The 20,994-nt window shown below is 32.2% G+C and overlaps 2 protein-coding genes across 7 annotated transcripts; both read right to left on the reverse strand.

Annotated features, from left to right (window-relative positions):
* Positions 1-819: 819 nt before the first annotated feature.
* LOC149031027 (uncharacterized) lies at positions 820-2,582 on the reverse strand. The gene is made up of 2 exons (XM_089176971.1): positions 2,280-2,582; positions 820-1,894 (listed from the first exon to the last, which is right to left on the reverse strand). Exon 2 carries the CDS (start codon positions 1,886-1,888, stop codon positions 1,085-1,087), a length of 804 nt encoding a protein of 267 aa, XP_089033097.1. The 5' UTR covers positions 1,889-1,894; positions 2,280-2,582; the 3' UTR covers positions 820-1,084.
* On the reverse strand, positions 2,457-15,799 carry LOC107073423 (retrovirus-related Pol polyprotein from type-1 retrotransposable element R1). 6 transcript variants are annotated; one of them, XM_089176963.1, is made up of 9 exons: positions 13,323-15,799; positions 13,045-13,205; positions 11,169-11,760; positions 10,571-10,803; positions 8,207-8,392; positions 8,008-8,113; positions 3,936-7,606; positions 3,615-3,839; positions 2,457-3,520 (listed from the first exon to the last, which is right to left on the reverse strand). In XM_089176963.1, exons 1-5 carry the CDS (start codon positions 15,670-15,672, stop codon positions 8,261-8,263), a joined length of 3,468 nt encoding a protein of 1,155 aa, XP_089033089.1. In that variant the 5' UTR covers positions 15,673-15,799; the 3' UTR covers positions 2,457-3,520; positions 3,615-3,839; positions 3,936-7,606; positions 8,008-8,113; positions 8,207-8,260. The 6 variants fall into 6 exon arrangements, with proteins under 6 accessions (XP_089033089.1, XP_089033088.1, XP_089033091.1 ...); XM_089176962.1 differs by having other exon boundaries at positions 13,045-15,799; XM_089176966.1 differs by lacking the exons at positions 2,457-3,520; positions 3,615-3,839; positions 3,936-7,606; positions 8,008-8,113 and adding an exon at positions 8,598-8,760 and having other exon boundaries at positions 8,264-8,392; positions 10,571-10,656; positions 10,757-10,803; positions 13,045-15,799.
* Positions 15,800-20,994: the final 5,195 nt, after the last annotated feature.

Consider the following 20,994-nt stretch of genomic DNA (forward strand, 5'->3'; position numbering starts at 1 on the left):
GATAGCACAGCATCCAAAGACATTGTGCTAAAAAAGCAATCTGGACGGATATAGAAAATATACCGAACGATAAATGGGTCTACTTGAGAGCCTTATCACTTAAAGACCATCAAAGTCTGGATAGACTGTCGAAGAATTACTGGTGGCTTCAGAATGATGCCAAACACATTGACGAGATTAGACGAAGAGCCAGAGAGAAAAGACAACATCGTTCGCGGCTGCAAGGAGAGCAGCAGCAAAGGGTATAACAACATATCAGATATTAAGACTGAACAGCCTTAGCTATAACAGTATTATACATAATAACTTTTATAGTAGGTGCCTTAGGCACTGTATTCTTTAGACATAAGTTGTAAATAATGTAAATATTGTATATATGTCCCCATCACCTTCCATCCCTTTTCTTTTTCCCTCTTCACCCCTCCATTGCCCTAGAGGCTTACCAAAGATGTAATGGTTTTTTATTTTTTAGTTTTCCATTGCAATACCCGATGATCTCATAAGACTGCGATACGTAGAGCTTAAGAATATAATGTTTATATACCATTATTGTTATTAAGGAGTTTTGGAGAGACGCTTCAAGCAATGAAGACTACCAAAAATTATATTTTTATACTAGGTGACCCGGCAAACGTTGTTTTGCCATATAAATAATTTCCTAGTAATTTCTAGTGTAGACAAAAAATAGCTTACTTATTGTAAGTATGTATGTATGTTAGAATGTGTATATTGTATGTATGTAAGAATGTGGTATATGCGTGAAATAAGCATGGAGCGCTGTGAACGATGAGGGAATATAAAAATAACAAAAGGCAAACATTATTTTTAAGTTATTATAATTTATTCCTTAAAATTATATATCATTAATTAAACAATTACGACAGTAACACTATTAAACAATATCAATCTCTTAATGCTATAGCGTGAACAATATTTTTTGTTAGTCCATCTTTAGCTAACACAAACAAACTGGATGGTTTACCCACTCGAGAGCATGCCACGTATAATTGTCCGTGTGAAAAACATGGTGTTCTCAAATCTAATCCACAAACAGACATCGTTTGACCTTGGGATTTGTTGATAGTCATTGCAAAAGCCAATCTAATCGAAAACTGAATTCACACTCACAACGTGCCTTCACGCGATTGGCAAGTGCGCTTCCGGAATCCTCGCCGCCCATAAAGTAGATTTGTAAGAATTTATGTGGTTCGTTTGGCATTGGCAGCAGTGAGCCCATTTTATGATAAACTTGGCCTCTGATTTTGAATGTAGAATTGAATTGTTGACCATTTGCATTAGTATTTCGAACTATTTCTGTTGCTCCGAACAATGTCATTTGAAAGCATGAATTGAATCTTCGAATTGACTTCAGGAACACGTTAGAATCTGGATCCGTGCCGATAAGTAAGCCGTTCAATGGTTCAGGTGGTGTTTCAATTTCAGGTAGTTGCACTTTTCCTGACGCGCAACACATCCCAGCTGGCTCATTTTTGAATTTCAGAGCATGACAATGCGGACATTCCTTGTCCATAGCACCAATTACCACTTTTGAATGAGCATAATATTCAATATCGGGCTCATACTGGAATGCTAGACGCAGGAATGAATCAGATATAAATGCTCGATGTACCTGTTGTCGTTGTTGGTCATTTGTTCTTCGTCTATTGACTGTGAAACGGCGTGATTGTCGTTGTTCTAATCTTCTGACTTCATTGCGTTCAGCTCGTGTATCTTCTGGCTCTTCTTGATGCAATTGCGCCATTCTGACACTTGCATCAGTATTTTGTTGCTGGATTTGTTCTTCTGTTCTTTCGGATCTGCTATTTCGCAACTTTCGAGCTTTACTTGTACTGCGGCTCAAATCAGCCCCTTTGCGTTTTCTTGGCATTGCTCACTGTACAAAACATACATAAATAGAATTAATGAAATTATTTAATGATGAAAAATGTTAGAAGTATAATTAGGGCCAGGATTTTAGCCGCAGTTTTGAAATGATTAGTTTTAATTTATGAAATTATAACAAAAATATAAGTTTTATTGAAAAATTTTTCAAACAAAAGTAAAAAATTAAATTTTATGAAAACATTGTCTCTTATAATTTTGTCATACAACCAATATTTCCATTGACATTTCAAAATAAAGATTCATAATGATTGATTTTTTGGAAACTATGAAAATCCTAATTGTTCAATTACATTTTTTTTAATAAAATTAAATTCAAATTACATTTTTATAAGATCAACAACATTTTCGATATAAATAAAAAAAAGTATACTTACAACACAAAATCCGTTGTTATTGGAAGCTCGTGTCACGTGTTGAGTATTTTTAAGGTTATAAAATCACTTGATTAACTAATCGTGCAAAATACACTCAAAATTGATAATTTAATTATTATTGATAAAATAGGAATGATTAAAAGTTAATATGAGAGTTACACTGAGATAGCAAAATAATAATTGTCAACGTTACTACTACACTTGATGCATAAACAATAATGATGGCCGACAACTGTGTAGGGAGTGAGAAAGAAAGGAGACCGGCTTCGTTCTCATCCCTACTCCGTGCTGTTTACTGGGTCAGAAGTGACACCTGTAGACATCTGGCGGGGATAACTAATTAAATGACGATAGATCAGTTTTCGACCGGAGAGGAAAAATGATTAAATTACTAAAATGGCTATTAAAAAATAAGGGTTGATCGTAGAAGGGTGAAAATTTAGGATTGTATGTATTTTTGTATGTTGTATCATAAAAAAATAGAAATTAAAAATTTTGTCTAAAAAATGAAAAAAAGTTTAGGGGTGGACTACCCCTAACATTTAGGGGGGATGAAAAATAGATGTTGGCCGATTCTCATAGATACCGGATAAGCACAAAAAATTTCATCAAAATCGGTTAAGCCGTTTCGGAGGAGTATGGCAACGAAAACTGTGACACGAGAATTTTATATATTAGAAGAAGAAGATATTATAGTGTTTAAGCTGTTGTAAGGTCGTTTATTGCCTACTTATGTATATTGACAATGTTAAAAATAAACAACCTTTTTCAAACCAAAAAACCAAAAAAATCAACAGAACAAGCTCTGCTGACGGTATACTACGCCTTCCATATCGCTGGCAACGGGTACACAACGCTGGTGACTACTTAAAAGAACAGAAACAGGTGCAAACATGTAAGTCTTTTGTATCGGTTGTGAATAAATAGTTGCCATTATTTAAGTTTCAACCTACGTATATAAAATAGAAATATTTTAATTAATTTTAATTTTAATTTAATAAAATTTAAGTTTAATTCATTTTTATATAGAATATATATATTTTTTAAATATATGTTAATTTTTAATGCTGTAATGAAATGTACGTAAATATTAATTCCTCTCCTCTACCAATTTTTTCATTCAAACAATGTTTGTAAATTTTTTAAAAATAGCGAACAAAATAATAGCGAACAAATCTAGTGTTAAATGAATTTGTAAATGAATTTAATTAATAAAATGTTAATACCATTCCAACGATGATCTGAAACACAAATAAAAACAAGATTATATAAATCGTTGTTATATAAAAATTACTATAATTATTGAAAAAATGTTTAATATAAAAATTGTCTTACGTTTATTCTTCATTGATGAATGCAAGATGAATATCCTACCCCTATGATGACGATGAGCACAGGTTTAAACAGAGTAAAAGAAACTTACGAGTTTCTTAACCGAGCAAACGAAACTTTAATATGCGACGATCAACACTGAATCTACTTGTCGACTTTTTTATATTTTATTTTAACGATACAACACGCGAGTAAGTCATTGCCTTCACGCACGGTTGCAATGATCTCCTGAAGCAGAAAAAGAAAAAGAACAATTAATATAATCGTCGTAATAAAAACCCATTGAAATTATCATAGTAATGTTTGATAGTAAAATGTACTTACTTTTAGTCTTCGTTGATGACTGCAGGATGGGTATCCTACCCTTATAATGACGATGCATAAAATAAAATTAAATAAAAAATCTAAAAAGCTGAAACATACTAAAGACTATATTACAATATTTCCTCTAAATTATTTCTGAATTCAGGACACACAATAAAACCATTGAATATTTTTGATAAAATTAATATAAAATAAAATAGAAAATAGTAAATAGAAAAAAATAATTTAATAATCTGAGAATTGACATAATTAAAAGTTAAAATTATTAAATATTAAAATTTATCAAAGTATGCAACTATTTGCTTGCTAAATTACATACCAAGTATGTAATGTTAATAAAAATATTAATTAAAAATATTTAAAGTTGTCTATAAAACAGTAATTATATCAGCAAACTCAATAAAGAGTAACATAAAAATAATAAACCAGTTCTTATACCATTCTGTGCAATGAAAAACTTTTTTAACTATTAAAATCAAAACGATAACGTTAGAAATAAAATTATTAATTAATTTAATACGCCTCATTTTCGTTTATGTTGTCTTGTTGAAGGATAGAAGGCGAATAGGAGGTACGTTACTACATAACCTTGGTAGAGGAGACCTTAGGAGTGTCGAACGCTTGGCTATTATACTTATGTTATCAAATGTTTACGTTTTGTAGTCGACTCGAGAAATACCTGGAAATATACATAGACATTTATAATAGCCTATATGTAGTGTGTATTGTTTTCTTATTCTTCCTCTCTCTTACTCTCACTCCTTCTCATTCCTTCTCACTCACTCTCAATTTCTCTCACTCTTTCTGTAGTATTTCTATATGCCAAATATACTTAAAAAAATAATGCTCACCTCGACGTATATAGAGAAGATAAAAGAGCTGCCACAAGGTAAAAAGGTTAGGTATGTGAATTCGTAATGTAACTCTCTTAATGTTTAGAAAGCTAAAAATAAGTAAAATATGAAAAAACTCACGTATAAAAATTTTGCATGTAGCTATCATTTGGTATATAATATTTGGTATATAACATTTTTTATATATCATTTCATTATAGACCGTGATATATTATTTGATATATAACATCATTTGATAATAGGAAGATGTAATTTAGAGAATTATTTGAAAAAATAACCTGAAATTAATGAGATGACAAAATCCGCTGCATCAAGTATACAAATGACAGATTAAAAGATTCGAAAGATTCGCCATATTGCTGTGCATAAAACAGGCGAGTAAGATTGCCGCGAAAATAATGCGCGAAAATATTGCGCAGTACTTCTTTTTTCCACCTATAATAAAGAAAAATATCGAATGATTAAAAATACAATATAGGAGCATAAAAATTGTCAAAATATACTCAAAAAATCAAAATGGATCCTTATATCCTTTATATATTGTAATAGAAAGATGTGTACCTTACAAATTGTCTTTTAATTACCTGATCTTAATGGGACAATGACACTCTGATGTGATCTCCACGAACGACGCCAAAAAACTAAAAAACACGAACGACGGATTGGTTTTGATTGGATAATTCAGTTTTTTGAATTTTTTGAATATGAAATGACCAATCACAACTTCCTACACGAATGGAATCTGACCTTCTTTATGACCACGCTAATCAAATTACATACGATAATTTATTTATTAAATAAATTAAAAATAATTTCTATTTTTCTAATAAATGAACACGTAACTTATAAATATTCTAAAAATAATGAATAGAATAAAGACAATGTAGACATTAAGAAAACTTTGTCATTTAGCACAAAAGAATACAATCGTATAAAAGAGAATTGTTGATATAAAAATGCCTAATATGAAATGCAGCATATGAAAGAATAAATTGCCAAAATTTGTATCGATAAAGAATCCTTACAATTTAAATACTTTTAGAGATGCATAAGATGTACATTGTTTTAAATATATTTACAATAACTTTTATACACGATTCACACGAAGATCATTCTACATAATCTTCTATGCTATGAGATACTGTTTTTATTCAACATTATCTTTTTTCTATTCATTATTTTCAGAATAATTATAAGTAACGTGAAAATTTCATTTGTAATCGATAAAAGAAACATAAATTTATAGTATATTAAAATTATTTTTTATTTAATGAACGTTAAAACATATGAAATGTTTAACTCTTCAAGTGCACATGGGGTGTTTGATAACCCAACAAATTTTTGATCTCTCAAAAACGGTACTGAATTCGAAAAAATAGGTTATTTGTCGCCATCTAGTGTTAATTCAGATGGGTATAAAACCTATTCTATTTTAAAAAGGACGTATCAAACTACTTTTAAAAAAATGGCGAGGTCTAAATATTAAATAGCGGCTTCAGGAGACGCGTTCAAACACGTTGGGGTGTCAAACACCCACAGTACACTTTTAACTAACTTTTATCAAATGTGCACTTCAAGAGTTAAACCAATGCATATATATAGAAACAATCTGAAGCATGCAAAATTATCCGGCCAAACATAATTTTTTGATTATGTAACATATAAAGGGTGCAAAATGCAAATCCAAATATATCATCGTAAACTATTTTTATTTTGTTATAAAACCATGTAATTAGACAATTATATATAACAATTCATAATTATTTATAACAAGAATAACAATTTTTGGTTTTTCATAAATATCCGGCCAAACACCAATTTTGCACTACCCACATAACATAAAAACTTTCTAAAAATTTTCTAAAACATTTCTTGGAAAGCTTTAAGTCTTTCAAAAAGGTTTCTAAAAAATCTTTCTACAAGGTAAAAATGTCCGCGTTCAAAAACTTGTAAAAGATTTCGAAAAAGGTTTTTGGAAGATTTTCTGAAACCTTATCGTCATGTTTTGTTAAAGGTTTCTATAAATATGTTTGAAAGGTTTTTGAAATATTTTCGAAATGATTTTTATAGATATATTTTTGAAATATTTCTGAAATATGTTTATAATACTTTTATACTGTATTTAAAATTACTCATAAGTCTTTGTAAAATATTTTTAAAACATTTACTTCAAATGTTTCAAAATATCGTTCAGAAAGCTTTCAAAAAATATTGTTGTAGTAAAAATGTTAGCACCAGATACTTGCAGCATGGGATTTTTGAAATGTTTTGCATTATTTCATGAAAGGTGTGTACAGATATATAACTTCCTACAGGTGATTAAACCTACCATATACCCACTATACTTTGATTTCTTTTTATCACCTACATTTCAAATGTTAAAATTGATACAAATGTATAACGACCATAAATTTCTGTTTGAAAAACATTTCAATGATAATTTTAATATTTTAAATTAAATTATGTTGATAGAATTAGCTTTTATTACAATTACATAATATAAAAAATAAAATCAAACTAAAGATACACTTACCATTTTTCATTTATTTTTAATGATTCTATTTTTTTAAGTACAAAGCAAAATTACAAAATTAAAATTTTTAAAATTTTCTTGTTTTCAATAAATAATGCTACATACATTTAAACAAAGCTACATTTGTTTAAAAAAATACATGTATTTTTTCCACAGGGACTTAATTATATAAAAAACTGAAAACTATATAAATAACTAAATAATAAAATAACTATTTTAAATCAGTGTCACTATCATAGAGTGCGCTTAACTCTAATGGTTTGAAACCTTTACTTGTGGAAGAACTGTAACAAAAACAAATGGATTCTTTTAATATTATAAATTATCTTCATGTATGAGGAATTTATAAAAAGTTACAATCAAAATAATGATTAATTTTCGCACTATTAATTCATGTTTTTACATAAATCCGTGCGTGAAATCTGCTTTCACGTACAGCTGTTTTTTGAAAAACGCTTTTTGCATATGTCATTACATAAAATACGATTCACAACTTTTGTTAAAATCATTTTTTATCTACGTTACAAAATTTATTATTTAAATATATTTATTGAGAAAGATATGATACAAACATAAAAGTGCGAAATCACATCAGTTAAAATCTAGTGAAATGTGAAAAGAAAAGTTTAAATAATTTATCAACTTTTTTTGCAAAATGCTAAATTTAAAGAAATGAATAAATTACCTTCTAGATTTCTTTCTAAGTCGTGTTCCAGCTGAATCGAGCCAGGAAGAAACGCTTTCTTTCATTATTTCTTCGTTAACTCCATTGTATTTTTTTTGTACGGCCTCTGTGACAATACATACACAATAATAACATATATTAAATTATCATTTTATACTTAAAATTGAAAGAATATTCATTAGAATTTAAAGCAACATACCGTAAATGCATTTACATATCATAAGATCCTTGAAGCACTTGTTGGGTCTATTCGTTATTTTATAATACTTTTTCCCTGACCCTTATAGGAATATTCAACTAAAACCCTATCTGTAACGAGTTTTGACAAAATTGTAATAATGCCATCTCGTGCATTTTTGCCGCCAATAGATTTTATAAAAGTAATCTGTAAAATTGTTAATAATATATCAAGTTGATACACAATTGACTTTTATGATTTGGAAATGTTATTATAAATAAATTATAAGATGCACAAATGATGATAGAGTTGAAAATAATATTATTATATCTACTGAAAAGTTATAAATGGTAAAATTATTATTTATATTTATTCTATCCATGTTTTGTAAAATGTAAGTAAATTACGTAACCAAAGTGGTGATATCTGTCTGTGTGTGTGTCTGTGCATGCGTGCGTGCGTGAAAGTTATACGGCTCATTTTATTCAAAATCGAAAAGGCCTCCATTTGTTTGATTGAGATCAGACCACATTAAGGGCCTTATTAATGCCTTTTTGAAGCACTTAAAGCTTTGTCTGCAAAAACCAATTACAGGAGTAGAGAGTGTAAAATTTTCTTTAAAATTATTTACATATTAACAAAGAAAAACATTTTTTAAGGTCATTACGAAGTATAAAAAATGAAAAAATTTTTAATACTCTTTTTTTCATTTCTTAACTGTTATTGCTTATTATATAAAAATATATTTAAAAATCAATAGCGGAGATCGAAAAAGAGCGCGCAATTTTCTTTAAAATGAGGTACCTAATGTGAAACAATCAAACAAATTAAGATTCCTTATTCAGCTAAAAATCTGAAAACAGCTGCCAATATATCGGTATTAAGTTTCCTCCACCTTTTTTTTATGTATTCGTACTTTATTTTACAACGTTTGCTGCACGTTGTAAAATAGTACATTACGATACATGTGATCTAATTAGCTCTTTTTTGCACGACTAGTACACAATACGAGCGTAACGTAGCAGAACGAGTGACATAATCTCGCCGTACAACGATGAGCTTCTTAGTTCATGAGTATCGTACAAAATTTTATAGCACCGGTGGCATAAATTTTCTATCATGACTACTCGTGATATCGATAGTCCATTATTGCACCCATTTACATTTTTGCTGCGTTTGTAACATCAGTAGTGCATTTTAATAAAGAACGGTGCAATAATGGACTACTTAAGGTAGTTCGAGCGTTGGGTAACGTACTTAGCCAGGGGCCCCAAGAGGGCTTTAATTTTTATTCAATTAATATTTAAATTTATGGTTCAATTTTTATTTAGAGATATATAATTGACTTGTAAATGAAAAAATTCATACATAAATAAACTTAAAAATACAAAAATTGGTAAAATCCACATTCGCCCTTCTTAAGTGAATGTATATGTACGACCCTGGTATCGGAAATCTGGCCACATCGCAATATAAAACATATTAATATGTTTGTATTTTAATTTTAACTGTTTTCAATTTTTCTTACATTTCAAAGTGCGATGTTGTCAGATCGTCAACGCATGCCCAAACGACGTTCTTCAACGCGTAAATACCTCGTTTTTCAATGACTTTTCTCTTTTTGTTTATAAATTAACCTGGCTACCTGTCATCATTTTAAAACAATGAAATTTTAATTAAAAAATTGTATAACTTCACCTTCATTTGTAAAAATCTGTCTTTTTAGAAGAAAGCTATCATGTATTATGTTTATTAGTACATCATAATCGTACATCATAAAAAACAGAAAAAAATTAGCTTTAATTTGATATACAAATAATAAATGTTCATTATGAGGGTATAAATGTATTAAAAAATCATACCTGTTTACACCTGGCTACGAAGAGGTGCGGCCAAGTGCGCAACAGCAACCGTAATTTTTCAAAGTCTTTACATATATTGCCGTGAAATGGATATTTTATTTAAAAAACAAGTGAATGAATTTTGTTCCCAAAAATTAATTAACAATAATTTAATTAAAAATACTAGCGGCCACATTTTGATAGTCAATCTGGTAGATATATATTCTTCTAATCATAAATATACTTAAAAATTAGGTTTTTAGCAAAAACTCGATGAGTGCACTAATCTTGCAGCTGCATCTCGGATTATTTGATTTCTTATTCGTGTTTAGCGTGCGAGAAAAACAAGAAGTTTCGAACGTACGAAAATCCAAAATTCACGCACGCTGTAAAAAATATGTTATGAACAACTCGTGAGAAAGGGACATCATCATGCACAATGTGGGTTTCACTCGATGCGCTCATGGCACCCCCATCGTTCGTAAATGATTTTCCTCTCTTATTAGTTATTTAATATTATACTATTATATAAATAAACAATTACCAAAGCTAAAGCATTTTTCTTCTTTAATAAAGCTGCTTCTGTGACCTCCATTTTTTTTGCTTTATTGTCCACAGGGAAGAAAGACTCTACAAACATTCTACCATCATCGAACAAGTCCGTGCTGGATGCTTCTGACTGTATTCTATTACTTTTAAAATTTTTTATTCTTCGTTGTAAATTACTTACTGAACCATCAATTTTGTTTAAACGTTGTAGCAATATCTTCTGTGCTTCTGCAAATAAATTAGGTTAGCATTATAGCTTACATTAAAATTGAGTTAAATCGTATAATTAAAAGGATAACGAAAATAATTATAATTTTTCATGAAATTTTTGAGTACAGTACAATTATTAGAATAAAAATATCATGCTCACTTTGAATATTTACTTTAAATTGATTTCTTTACCTAATTTCAATAGCTTATAATTTCATAAATCTAATAATCAATGATGCTACGTATAGAAATGAGTAAATAAAAACAGATTTCGTAAAAGTTCGTATGTTATTTTAATTAAGTTGTAATAAAAAAATCCCATTATCAGTAAAAAATTAAATTAAATTTAGTGCACCCTCCTTTATAACAATATAAATATGTACCTTTTATTACTTGAAGATATTTAAGAATTTTTTCTTCAGTTTTTATGTTCCCTTCACAATCGTTCGTATTAACAAATTTTTGGTCATGATTTAAATTTTCAATTTCATCGTCACAACTTTTGCTAGATAAATCATCTGATTCACTGCAACTCAAACTACAATCAATATTATCATTTATTTTTTCAGAAGTATTCATGGGATGATCGTCGCATTCTTCATTAATTGCGTTTATTTCGGTGTCTTTAACATCTATAGAATACTGAACTGCATGATAATTTACTTCAATTTCCGTTGAAGTATCTGAAAAAGGAACCTTGCAAACTGCATGCATTTTGACAGATGATTTATCTTTTGTCATTTCATCCAAAGTTGGATCTTGTTTAATTGTATTTGTTGATGATTGTTTGCATTCTATTGTTTTATCTGTACTTGAAGTTTGTGGTTCGCTTGTAACATGTGATGGCAAAGAAACTGAAGTTTCTATTGCTGCAGCAATATTACGTAAATCCTCATCAGTTTGTTTTTTTGCCAATCGACGAATATGTCTTGTACTATATACTTTATCATCATATTTTCTTCTTTTCATTCTAGCCTATTAAAATAATTTAACATGTAACATCTTTATATCATAATTTGCAAATAATGCATGCAGCAGTGAAATAAAGAATAAAGAATAGAGATAAACAATACACCACTAAATATTACAACATCCACCGCATTCAACTGAATCTACCCAACTACTTTTTCTAAAATGTAGAAATGTTTTACTCTTTATATTTTTTTTTCAAACACGACATGCTGGAGAATTAAAACTCTTAAATAATTTTTTACCTAAAGTGAAAGGTAACTGCAAATGCCGCTAACTTATTGACATTACAGTAGCTGTATAATTCTAGTATTATGCCTACTACGTACTAGACTACATCTAGTTTAACTCTGAGCATACGTCGAGCAATTGCTCGCCCAGCTGTGCCTCAGGCTATTGCCTATTACACGTGATGTTGAATGCGTAAAACCATTGCGAAGAGAACAATGACCGTAGGTGTTATGATCATTGGGCTTGGAAAAACCCCCTCTTCACCATTTCTGGATCATCAGAGAGGTAGACCGTCCTAAAGCTGGGAAGTGACCCACTTAGCCGTTTTGCTTGCAAATCATTAAGATTTACCAGCAAAACGTTGTCCAGCGAGGGCCACGAGGAGGCGGGGTCACCAGCAATTGCTCGGTCTCATGCAGGCTAGCATCAGATGTTATTGCTAGTATTTGGGTAATTTTGCAACCCAGCTGTATCGGTACACCAAATGGTGCCTGCGAATACGTCTACAGCTTCTTTTACAGGGATAAGGATTGCTTACATTCTTATGCGTATGTCCTTGTTCTTTAGTACTGTAACTGAAAATGCATTAAAAATGCCAAAAATTTCTTTGGATACTAAGCACTTGTAATCACATGGCCACATATGGTATTTATCTAATATAGCCTGTTTTAGACTAACCCTTGAATCATTTAGGAGCACACAGTCAAAGATGATATGTCGGACTGATTCGACTTCACCACAGTTGCAAATATCAGTGTCTACTAATTTAAGACTCTTGAGTTTCTGTTTAATATTTCCGTGTCCTGTAAGGAGTTGGACTATGTAATGGTTATGTTTTATCCATTTTGCATTTAACCTGTTTTCTATGTTTTCATAGAACTGGAATGTCAGCCTACCTTTCTGGCTATCATTCCAGTTCTGTTGCCATATTCTTATTGTTTCTGTTTTAATTTCAAGGAGTCTTAACTTAGTGTCGCTTCTATTTACAGACTCAAGTGCTTCGAATCTTTTTGAGAAGTGTTGAAAAGCCAAGTTTTTGCGTTGATAGTAAAGACTTACCTTCTCAGTTAGTTGAAGTCCTATAGGAGTTGCTCCTGCTATTACGCAAAGAGCATCCGTTGATACTGTTCTATATGCTTTAGTAACTGCAATTAAAGCATATCGTTGTGCTTGATTTAGTTTCCTGTGGTGATGGGTATTAAGTTTGTCAGCCCAGCCAGCTGCAGCATAGGAAATAATAGGTATAAAAACTCCCTTGTACAACGATTTCATGATAGAGTTGTTTAAACCCCATGTACTTTTCGCAACTCTGGCAAATTGGCTGAAAATGGTCTTACTCTTGTTATAAATGTAGTTAACATGTGGGGTTATGTTCATTCTTGTTCCATATGTAACTCCTAAATATCGTGATTCTGAAACCATTTTTAGTGATCTACTTCCAAGTTTAACGGTTGGTGGTCTTCTTATATCTAAGAAACCTTTAAGAAGTATCATATGAGATTTTGTCACTGATAGTACTAGTTTCTGTCTTGTACACCAGCTATTCAAGATTAAAGTAACCTCATTTGCCTTAAGCTCAAGAGCTTTTCTGCTGTTACCTTTCACTATTATAGCAATATCGTCAGCATATGCAATTACTTCGTTTCCTGTATTAGAGATTTCTTCTAGAACATCATCAAGGATGATGTTCCACATTAATGGTCCTAATACGGATCCCTGTGGGCAGCCTTTGCTTACAACTTTAGATATCTGGGTAGTATTAGTTGTAATCCTTGCTATTCTATTTGAAAGATAGCTCGAGATAAGGTTATATACGTTTCTGGGGCAATCTCTACGTTTGAGATTGCTGAGTACACTAGGCCACCATACACCATCAAATGCACCAGAAATGTCGAACATGAGGCCGATAGCATACTTGTTGCTGGTTTGATGCACAATGTCTCTTAATTTTACAATTGCATCTTCTGTTGATCTGCCTGGCCTGAAACCGTACTGTCTAGTCGATGCCAAAGGGTGTGTATGTGATATTGTCTGGAGTCTTCCAGCAATAAGTTTTTCCAGGACTTTCCCAAGTATTGGAAGTAAGGAAATAGGTCTGTAAGACTTTAAATCAGTTGCTGGCTTGTCCATGCTTTTTCTCAATATCCTAATTTCCGCTATTTTCCATTGATTTGGGAAAGTCCCCTGAGTTAGGCATTCGTTAAAGAGATCTCGTAATTTATTAGACAGTACAGGCATAGCTTTCTTTATCATTTCTGATTCAATTAGATCGTGTCCAGGAGCCTTCCTGTTACCTAATTTCTTGACAGCATTTTCTACTTCAGAAACATTAAATAGCGGTGCGTCCTGTGTGCTTGGTGCTAGAAGTGTGTCCCTTCTAGTAGTAATGTGCCACTCTGTTTCATTGTGCACATTATCATCAGGAATCATGTTATTAAGTAGTGTTTCAATTGTGTCATTAAAGTTTGACGTTTGTATGCCACTTTGATTAATCGTTTCAATGACATTTTCAATACAGATTTTGTTTCTTTGAATTTTATACACAATACTCCATGGTTCCTGATTACCAATATCAGTGACAAACTTCTCCCAACTTTCTTGTTTTGCTTTTGCAATGGTCTTTATATATTGGTTTCTTAGTCTTTTATATTCCGTTTTATGTATTATTTTTAGTCTATTGTTTATTGTTTTATTATATTTTCGTCGAGCTCTTTTGACTAATTGTCGTAGACTAGTTAGATCACTGTTCCACCATGGGGCAGACTTGGAAAAGCGTTTCTTTTTCGGAATACAAGTTTGTGCAGCTCGTAATAATGCATGTTCAATTTTATTTGCTGCATCTGTTGCACTAATAGTATCTTCATTGTTCATTGTATCCATGATGTTAGATAAATTTCTAATATACTTTTCCCAGTCTGTTTTCTTGGTGTAAAATCTGTCACCTTTGAGACTTATGACCTTATCTGAGGCTGATGTTATTTTAAATGTGATAAGGTTATGGTCACTTGTTGTTTCGCCGTTGTGTATCTTCCAATTAGATATAAAGTTAATACAGCTACTACCAGCGATTGTGATATCGATATTATCCTGTCCTCGTGTATTGTCAAAGGTGAAGGTTTCAGATTCTTTGTTGGCAATGTGTAATTGGAATTGCGATAATAATTCCTCGAGTGCTTCTCCTTTTTCGTCTGTACATTTACTAAACCAAGTTGTTGACTTAGCATTTGAGTCTATGCAAAATATAATGTTCTTTCTGTCCAGCACCATTAGGATATTTTCCAAATGAAGAATATATGGATCAATATCCTCACAGTGTTGGAAATATGCACTAACCAAGTATAACTTTAAATTGCCGATTTTAATCTCGACGCAAATTATGTGTGTGTTGCTTAATTGCTCTATTTTAATAACGTCAATTCTGTTGTTGAAAATTACTATTGCCGCTTTAATATTATTAGATCCTATAACATTTGAGAATGTCTTAGTATCTAATATCACTTTAGTGCATATTCCCATGCCTGCCACCTTATTATGAAACGAATAAGGCTCTTGGACAGCAAGTATGTCTAACTTGTGCTCAAATGCTAACTGCCTTAGTTCGTCTGATACAGACTTTGAATTTTGCGCATTTATTTGTCCTATCGTTACAGTTTCCCTATTAATATATGTGGTAGAGTTACTTACCATAATCTACCCTTTTTATATAGTTGGCCACAGCAATCTTGTAGGCTGGACAATCGGGTGAGCGCGAGGAGTGGTCACACACTTTACCTGCCCTCTTGCAATTGATGCACACTGGTTTTTTCTCTTTTACTTTGCACTCCTTAAAGGTGTGTCCATCACATCCGCAATGTCCACATGTATCGGTCTTAGCTTTGCAGTGTTTCGACACGTGACCAAAGGATTGGCACTTGTAGCAGCGGCTGACGACGGTGTGGTCTCTAATCCACAAAGATAGCCATCCTATATAAACTTTTTCGTTCTTTAGGAGAATGTTCCTCGCATTTGGTGCAACCTCGAGGATTATGTTAACGTTATCTGGGTTTTTGCAATCGGATCTGTGAGAGATTGAGATCTCTTCTGCAAATTTGCTCTTGGTATATTCCTCCAGATTTTGTTGCCTTAGTGCTTCAAGAAATTCCTTGTTGGACATTTCTTTTGGTACGCTCTGTACTATAAGCATTGGCCTCTTTTTCGCTGGTACACCGGTTCGTAGGCCTACCTGCTGCCATTTTTCTGCATTGATGACTCGATCTAGATCTTCCTTCGTCTTGGTCTCGACAAGGATTCCATTTTTTGAAATTTTCTTCACATTGCAGATCTTAATTTTTTCCTTTGTTGGTGCCATATTTGCCATAACCGTTTTCTTGGTCTCTTCGCTTGTTGATATCTTACTTTCCGTAGTCGGATAGATAGCGACTACGTGTCTTGTTGTGCTGGTTGTCTTATTTGCTTCCTTTGGAACAGCAGGGATTTTGAGTCGGTCTGCATAGCTAACTGGTTTTGTCTGTGTTGTGTTACTCTTTTTTATTTCATTAATACTGTTTGTTGCTACAAGTATTGCTTGTTCTAATTTTTGTAATTTATAATCAATTGATCCCTCTGTAGGTTTGGTCTTCTTAAGGATCTCATTCTCTTCTTTAAGCTCCAAGATTGTCTGGAGCATAGCAGCTACATTATTTTTTATTTCATTGAGGTCATCCATAACGATTTCGTCGACTTCAATGTGTCTTAGGTTTCTTTCGAATCGTTTGAAACCTTTGAATTTCTTTTCTAAATCATTTTCTTGTTTTTTTATTGTTTTTTTTTGGCACGTTGCCTTCGATTTGCTGTTCTTCATCACTGATTTCCTTCCTTTTTTTAGCTTTTATTTTCCAAACGGACGCGTCCTCAGCGATTTCCATTGCTTCAGCTGAGCTATTTTTCAGAGGCGGGAATTCCATCACCCTGATTTGCTTATTTTTAAATTCACTATTGTCTGTGGAGCGCTCTGATAGGCTGCTCGACATCAGTTTGTCCAAAACGGACAGTTTCTCACTAAGCCGCTAGGCGGCGCACCACTCGCGCGGGATAAACTTCCGACCGGAAAGTTTATCCAAGATGGCCGCACAGTAATCAGAGAACACGAATAAAGTTTTTCGCTTATGTTTCTCTTTTCACTACCCAAACTAATATAAATTATTATATTAGTTTGATCAGAATTTTTTACACTTTTCACTAATCACAAATTTATAATTAGTAAAAACAATTTTGCACAAGTTTCCTCTGTTAAAATACGGAGCGACGTGGAGACATCCTTCACACTTAATCCAGGGGGCGCTAGTAGTACGTACTAGACTACAAGTTTTCAAACCGATCAATTATATATTAAACAATTTTTACAATTTACGCACGATGATTACGATCATAAACAATCCATTTCTCATCGCCAGTTATGATTCACTTCAAAAATTGGTTCGCTCTGACACGTTTCAGTAATAAATGGCAGTTATTTTTATTATTCAGTAATAAACTTGAGAGAAAGTTTTTATGTTATGTGGGCTATTATAGCGCGCTTTTTCAAGCCATCTATCAAGGCTTTAACCCCTAAATTTTTGTCTGTCATTTAGTAAATTGTTTTTCTTCCCTCCGGGCGAAAAGCGTGAACTTTTCTCCCGCTGTTCAAAACGAAGTTGCCGCTTTCCGCCTACGTCGAGCAGAAAAAATGTATACTCACCATGGGCAGTAAATAAGAAAGCCTCAGAGCACATGTTTGTTAACCTCGGCTTCGCCTCGGCCAACAATTACATGTACTCTGAGACATTTCTTACTTTACCTCCCTAGGTGAGTAATATACTATTCTTAATGTTTAAATAATAGAATAAAACAGTTTTTGTTCATGTACCTCGTGATTTTTTTTTAAATTAGCTTTTACACCCCTTTGGCGCGCTCTGCCGGCATTTTAACCTCTAGCAAACTGTCTGCCAATATTTTTTCGCGAGTCCTTAATATAAATACAAGCTTTTTCCATAATTAGAATCCGTGTACCTTATGATTTTTTTCACACCTAAATCTCACGTTTTCAATCGTACGCCCCCGCTTTAGGCCCCAGTTTTGCGATTGCAGACTTGCAGATTTATGTTCAGTTATACCAAAGCTACCTTTTTCAATAGAAATGAATCTTGAACCAGATAAAAGCATTTTTATGTAGCCAGCTCTCTGTCTATCACATAACATCTTCCAAACTTGCACGGCGTTTTTACGTTTTCGAAAGTAAAAACGTAAAATATAACGAAAGTGCTCACTTTGGTTTTCCATTTTTAATTTTATAATCTTTCGCAAATCACATTACATTTGTAACTTAAAATATTTTGGAATGTCAGCTGTTAACTTAAATAGAAACTACGAAATGATTCATATCGCTTCCAAAACTTTTGGCGCCAACTATAGAAAAACGACATTATTTTTTGAACAACCCAATAAATTATACTCCTAAGCTCTAAGTTTTCAAACCCACCTTCCCCGAGTGTTAGATCATGCAATCCGCGAAAAGTATTATTTTTCAATCAAACAAGAATGAATTAAGTATAAGACTTCCTAACTCCAAACCTCCAAACCTATCTCCTAACCGATCTACCGCGAGTTTTAGTTTACGTAATCCGTAAAAAATGTTCAATCTCCGAATCCACTATATAACTCCCGACTATGGCAAACATTCAAATTTGTAACACATAAACGCCGAACTAACAATCCCTACAATTCTAAATCCGTATCTATATTCCAAAAATTAATATTCTTAAACCTGAGGCTTCCAACTTGTACCTTTCCAAATCTATCCAACTTGAATTTGAGAATATGTGTACTCAATGGATACAAAAAATCGAATAAAAATACTTTTTATAGCACTCTAACCTCAAAATGACAATTTTATACCACATTTTGAGGTCGTGCTATACCTACATGAGAAGGTAGCAAGAGGCATATTTTTCCATTTTTTTTTTTTCAATTTATTTAAAGCGATATAGTCTTTGCAAGTCAATGTTATAAATTTTTTACGTTATTGTATGTTATAACAAACAATTGTACGAATTTTAGATTTTAAAAAACGAGAAATTAAAATTTTTTAGGAGCGGACCCCAATCCCCTATTTTCCCTGGCCGCGACTAGTCGGTCACGGCTAGTTTCAGCGTCATTAAAATATTGTATAAAACTATTGTGGAAAGGGGTTTTCTGTTATACAGCCATTGCATTCGCACGGAACGCGTAAGTTTGGACAAAACGCAATGTCTGTGCCACATTTTATTGAATCTATCTTAAGTTTTCTGTAAGACTTCTTCAAACGATAATGAACAAATCCGCATTATTTTTCCGCATTATTCATACAAACTTTCTTGAAATATTGTCTACAATCTTTACAAAAGGTTTCTGCAAGGTTTTTACAGAACATTTTTTCATCAAGTTTTTGCAAAAAATTACATATTTTGGAAATATTTTGAAAATATTTCCAGAAGATATGGCAAAAGATTGCAAGAAAGTTTTTAAAAATGTTTTGAGAAATATTATTTGAAGAGTTGCTATAAACTTTACAAAACATTTTAAAGAAATGAATAAAAAACACTTTTCAAAGTCTTTTTGAAACTGTGACGTCCCAGAAGGGGATGTCAAGGAGCAAGAACAATTCTAAAGATATTTTTCTTTGATCCGGTCACGCTACCAACGTTTATTCGGTCGAAAGAATATATGCCCTATTTTGGGTCAGTCTGTAAAGCCAGTACTTTACCGGGATCTGGGCTAAAAGGGTGAAATCTATTAAGCGAGTAAGAGATAGTGGTTTACCCGATATTACTATTGTCTTAAGGTGGTTAAGAGTCCCCGAAAGATGGTCTTCTGTTGGTGTTGATCGTCCGATTTGAAACTCTTAAAGTCTTTTAATGTTTAGTGCCGTGTTATAGGTTACTGGATTCGGTTCTTGCAAAAGCACTTTGGTTACAGAACAGAATACGAATTGATTACTAATATAGATTTGTTAACTAATTTTGAAAATATCAGATTATAGGAAATACAAAGATTCGTCGCAGCACTCGTCATCGGTACAATACACCTTTAACACACGCACGCTATCGGTACAATTCACTTTCAATATAGGCACGCGGTCGGCACAATCCACTTTTAGCATACGCACGCCGTCGGTACAATACACTTTTTATATCTAACAAAATGCAAAGAGAGGTATACGAAGAACAATTGGCTAATATGAAAACTTATATAGCTGATCTACAAAATCAATTAAAGACCGTTAAAAATGATTTTAGTCATTGCAGGAAAGACGAATATAAGGGGCTTAGGTTTCATTCGTTAAATGCTTATATACTAAATCCCCCTCTCTATACCGCTTCTTGTTCTTTCTCTTTTCGCGTACTTCACCTTAAACTACACCTTCGTTTTAAATCCCCACTTTGCACTATCGCAGAGAGCAACAGATTTCATGATCGAAGTGTTCAAGATCACGTACGCAAGAAACACACACGCACACACACATACATTTTCCCACTTCTCCATACCATCATAGGAATAAAAACATCTTTATTCAATATAGAAACATATATTTAAACTCGTAAGAAGATCGTTTTTGACCTATTCTAGGAATATCGATTTACATCTATTTATATGAAAACACCTTTATTCTGTGTTTATGTGAGAAATGTATTTATTTCATTCTAGAAATACTCTCACTTCTTCATATCATAACAACAGAGAATGACAGTTTTTATTCTTTTACTTAATCGGAAAGACATATTCGCTTATCCTAGAATATTTACTACATTTCTAGAACCATCTCTTTTCTTTTGTTTATATAAAGAAATCACGTATTTATTCTATCCTAAAAATACTCTCACTTCTTCATATCATAATAACAAAGGATTACATTTCTTATACTTTTACCTAACAGAAAAACATCTTTGCTAATCCTACATGTGATCAACGAATGCCAATATCGATGGTCGTTCATGAAAGTAGTTATAAAATAAA

The sequence above is a fragment of the Polistes dominula genome, unplaced genomic scaffold (genome assembly GCF_049000335.1).
Source record: "Polistes dominula isolate Pdom_NZ unplaced genomic scaffold, Pdom_raw_medaka contig_12, whole genome shotgun sequence".
NCBI classification, from domain to species: Eukaryota; Metazoa; Arthropoda; class Insecta; order Hymenoptera; family Vespidae; genus Polistes; species Polistes dominula.

Coding starts and splice junctions, on each gene's coding strand:
- LOC107073423 (XM_089176962.1), bottom strand. CDS start 15,672: ATGGTAAGTAACTCTACCACATATATTAATAGGGAAACTGTAACGATA. Junction 11,761..13,044: donor GACTTCAACTAACTGAGAAG/GTAAGTCTTTAC, acceptor TTATTTTAATAG/GCTAGAATGAAAAGAAGAAA. Junction 8,393..10,570: donor AGAAAAATGCTTTAGCTTTG/GTAATTGTTTAT, acceptor ACAATTTTACAG/ATTACTTTTATAAAATCTAT.
- LOC149031027 (XM_089176971.1), bottom strand. CDS start 1,888: ATGCCAAGAAAACGCAAAGGGGCTGATTTGAGCCGCAGTACAAGTAAA.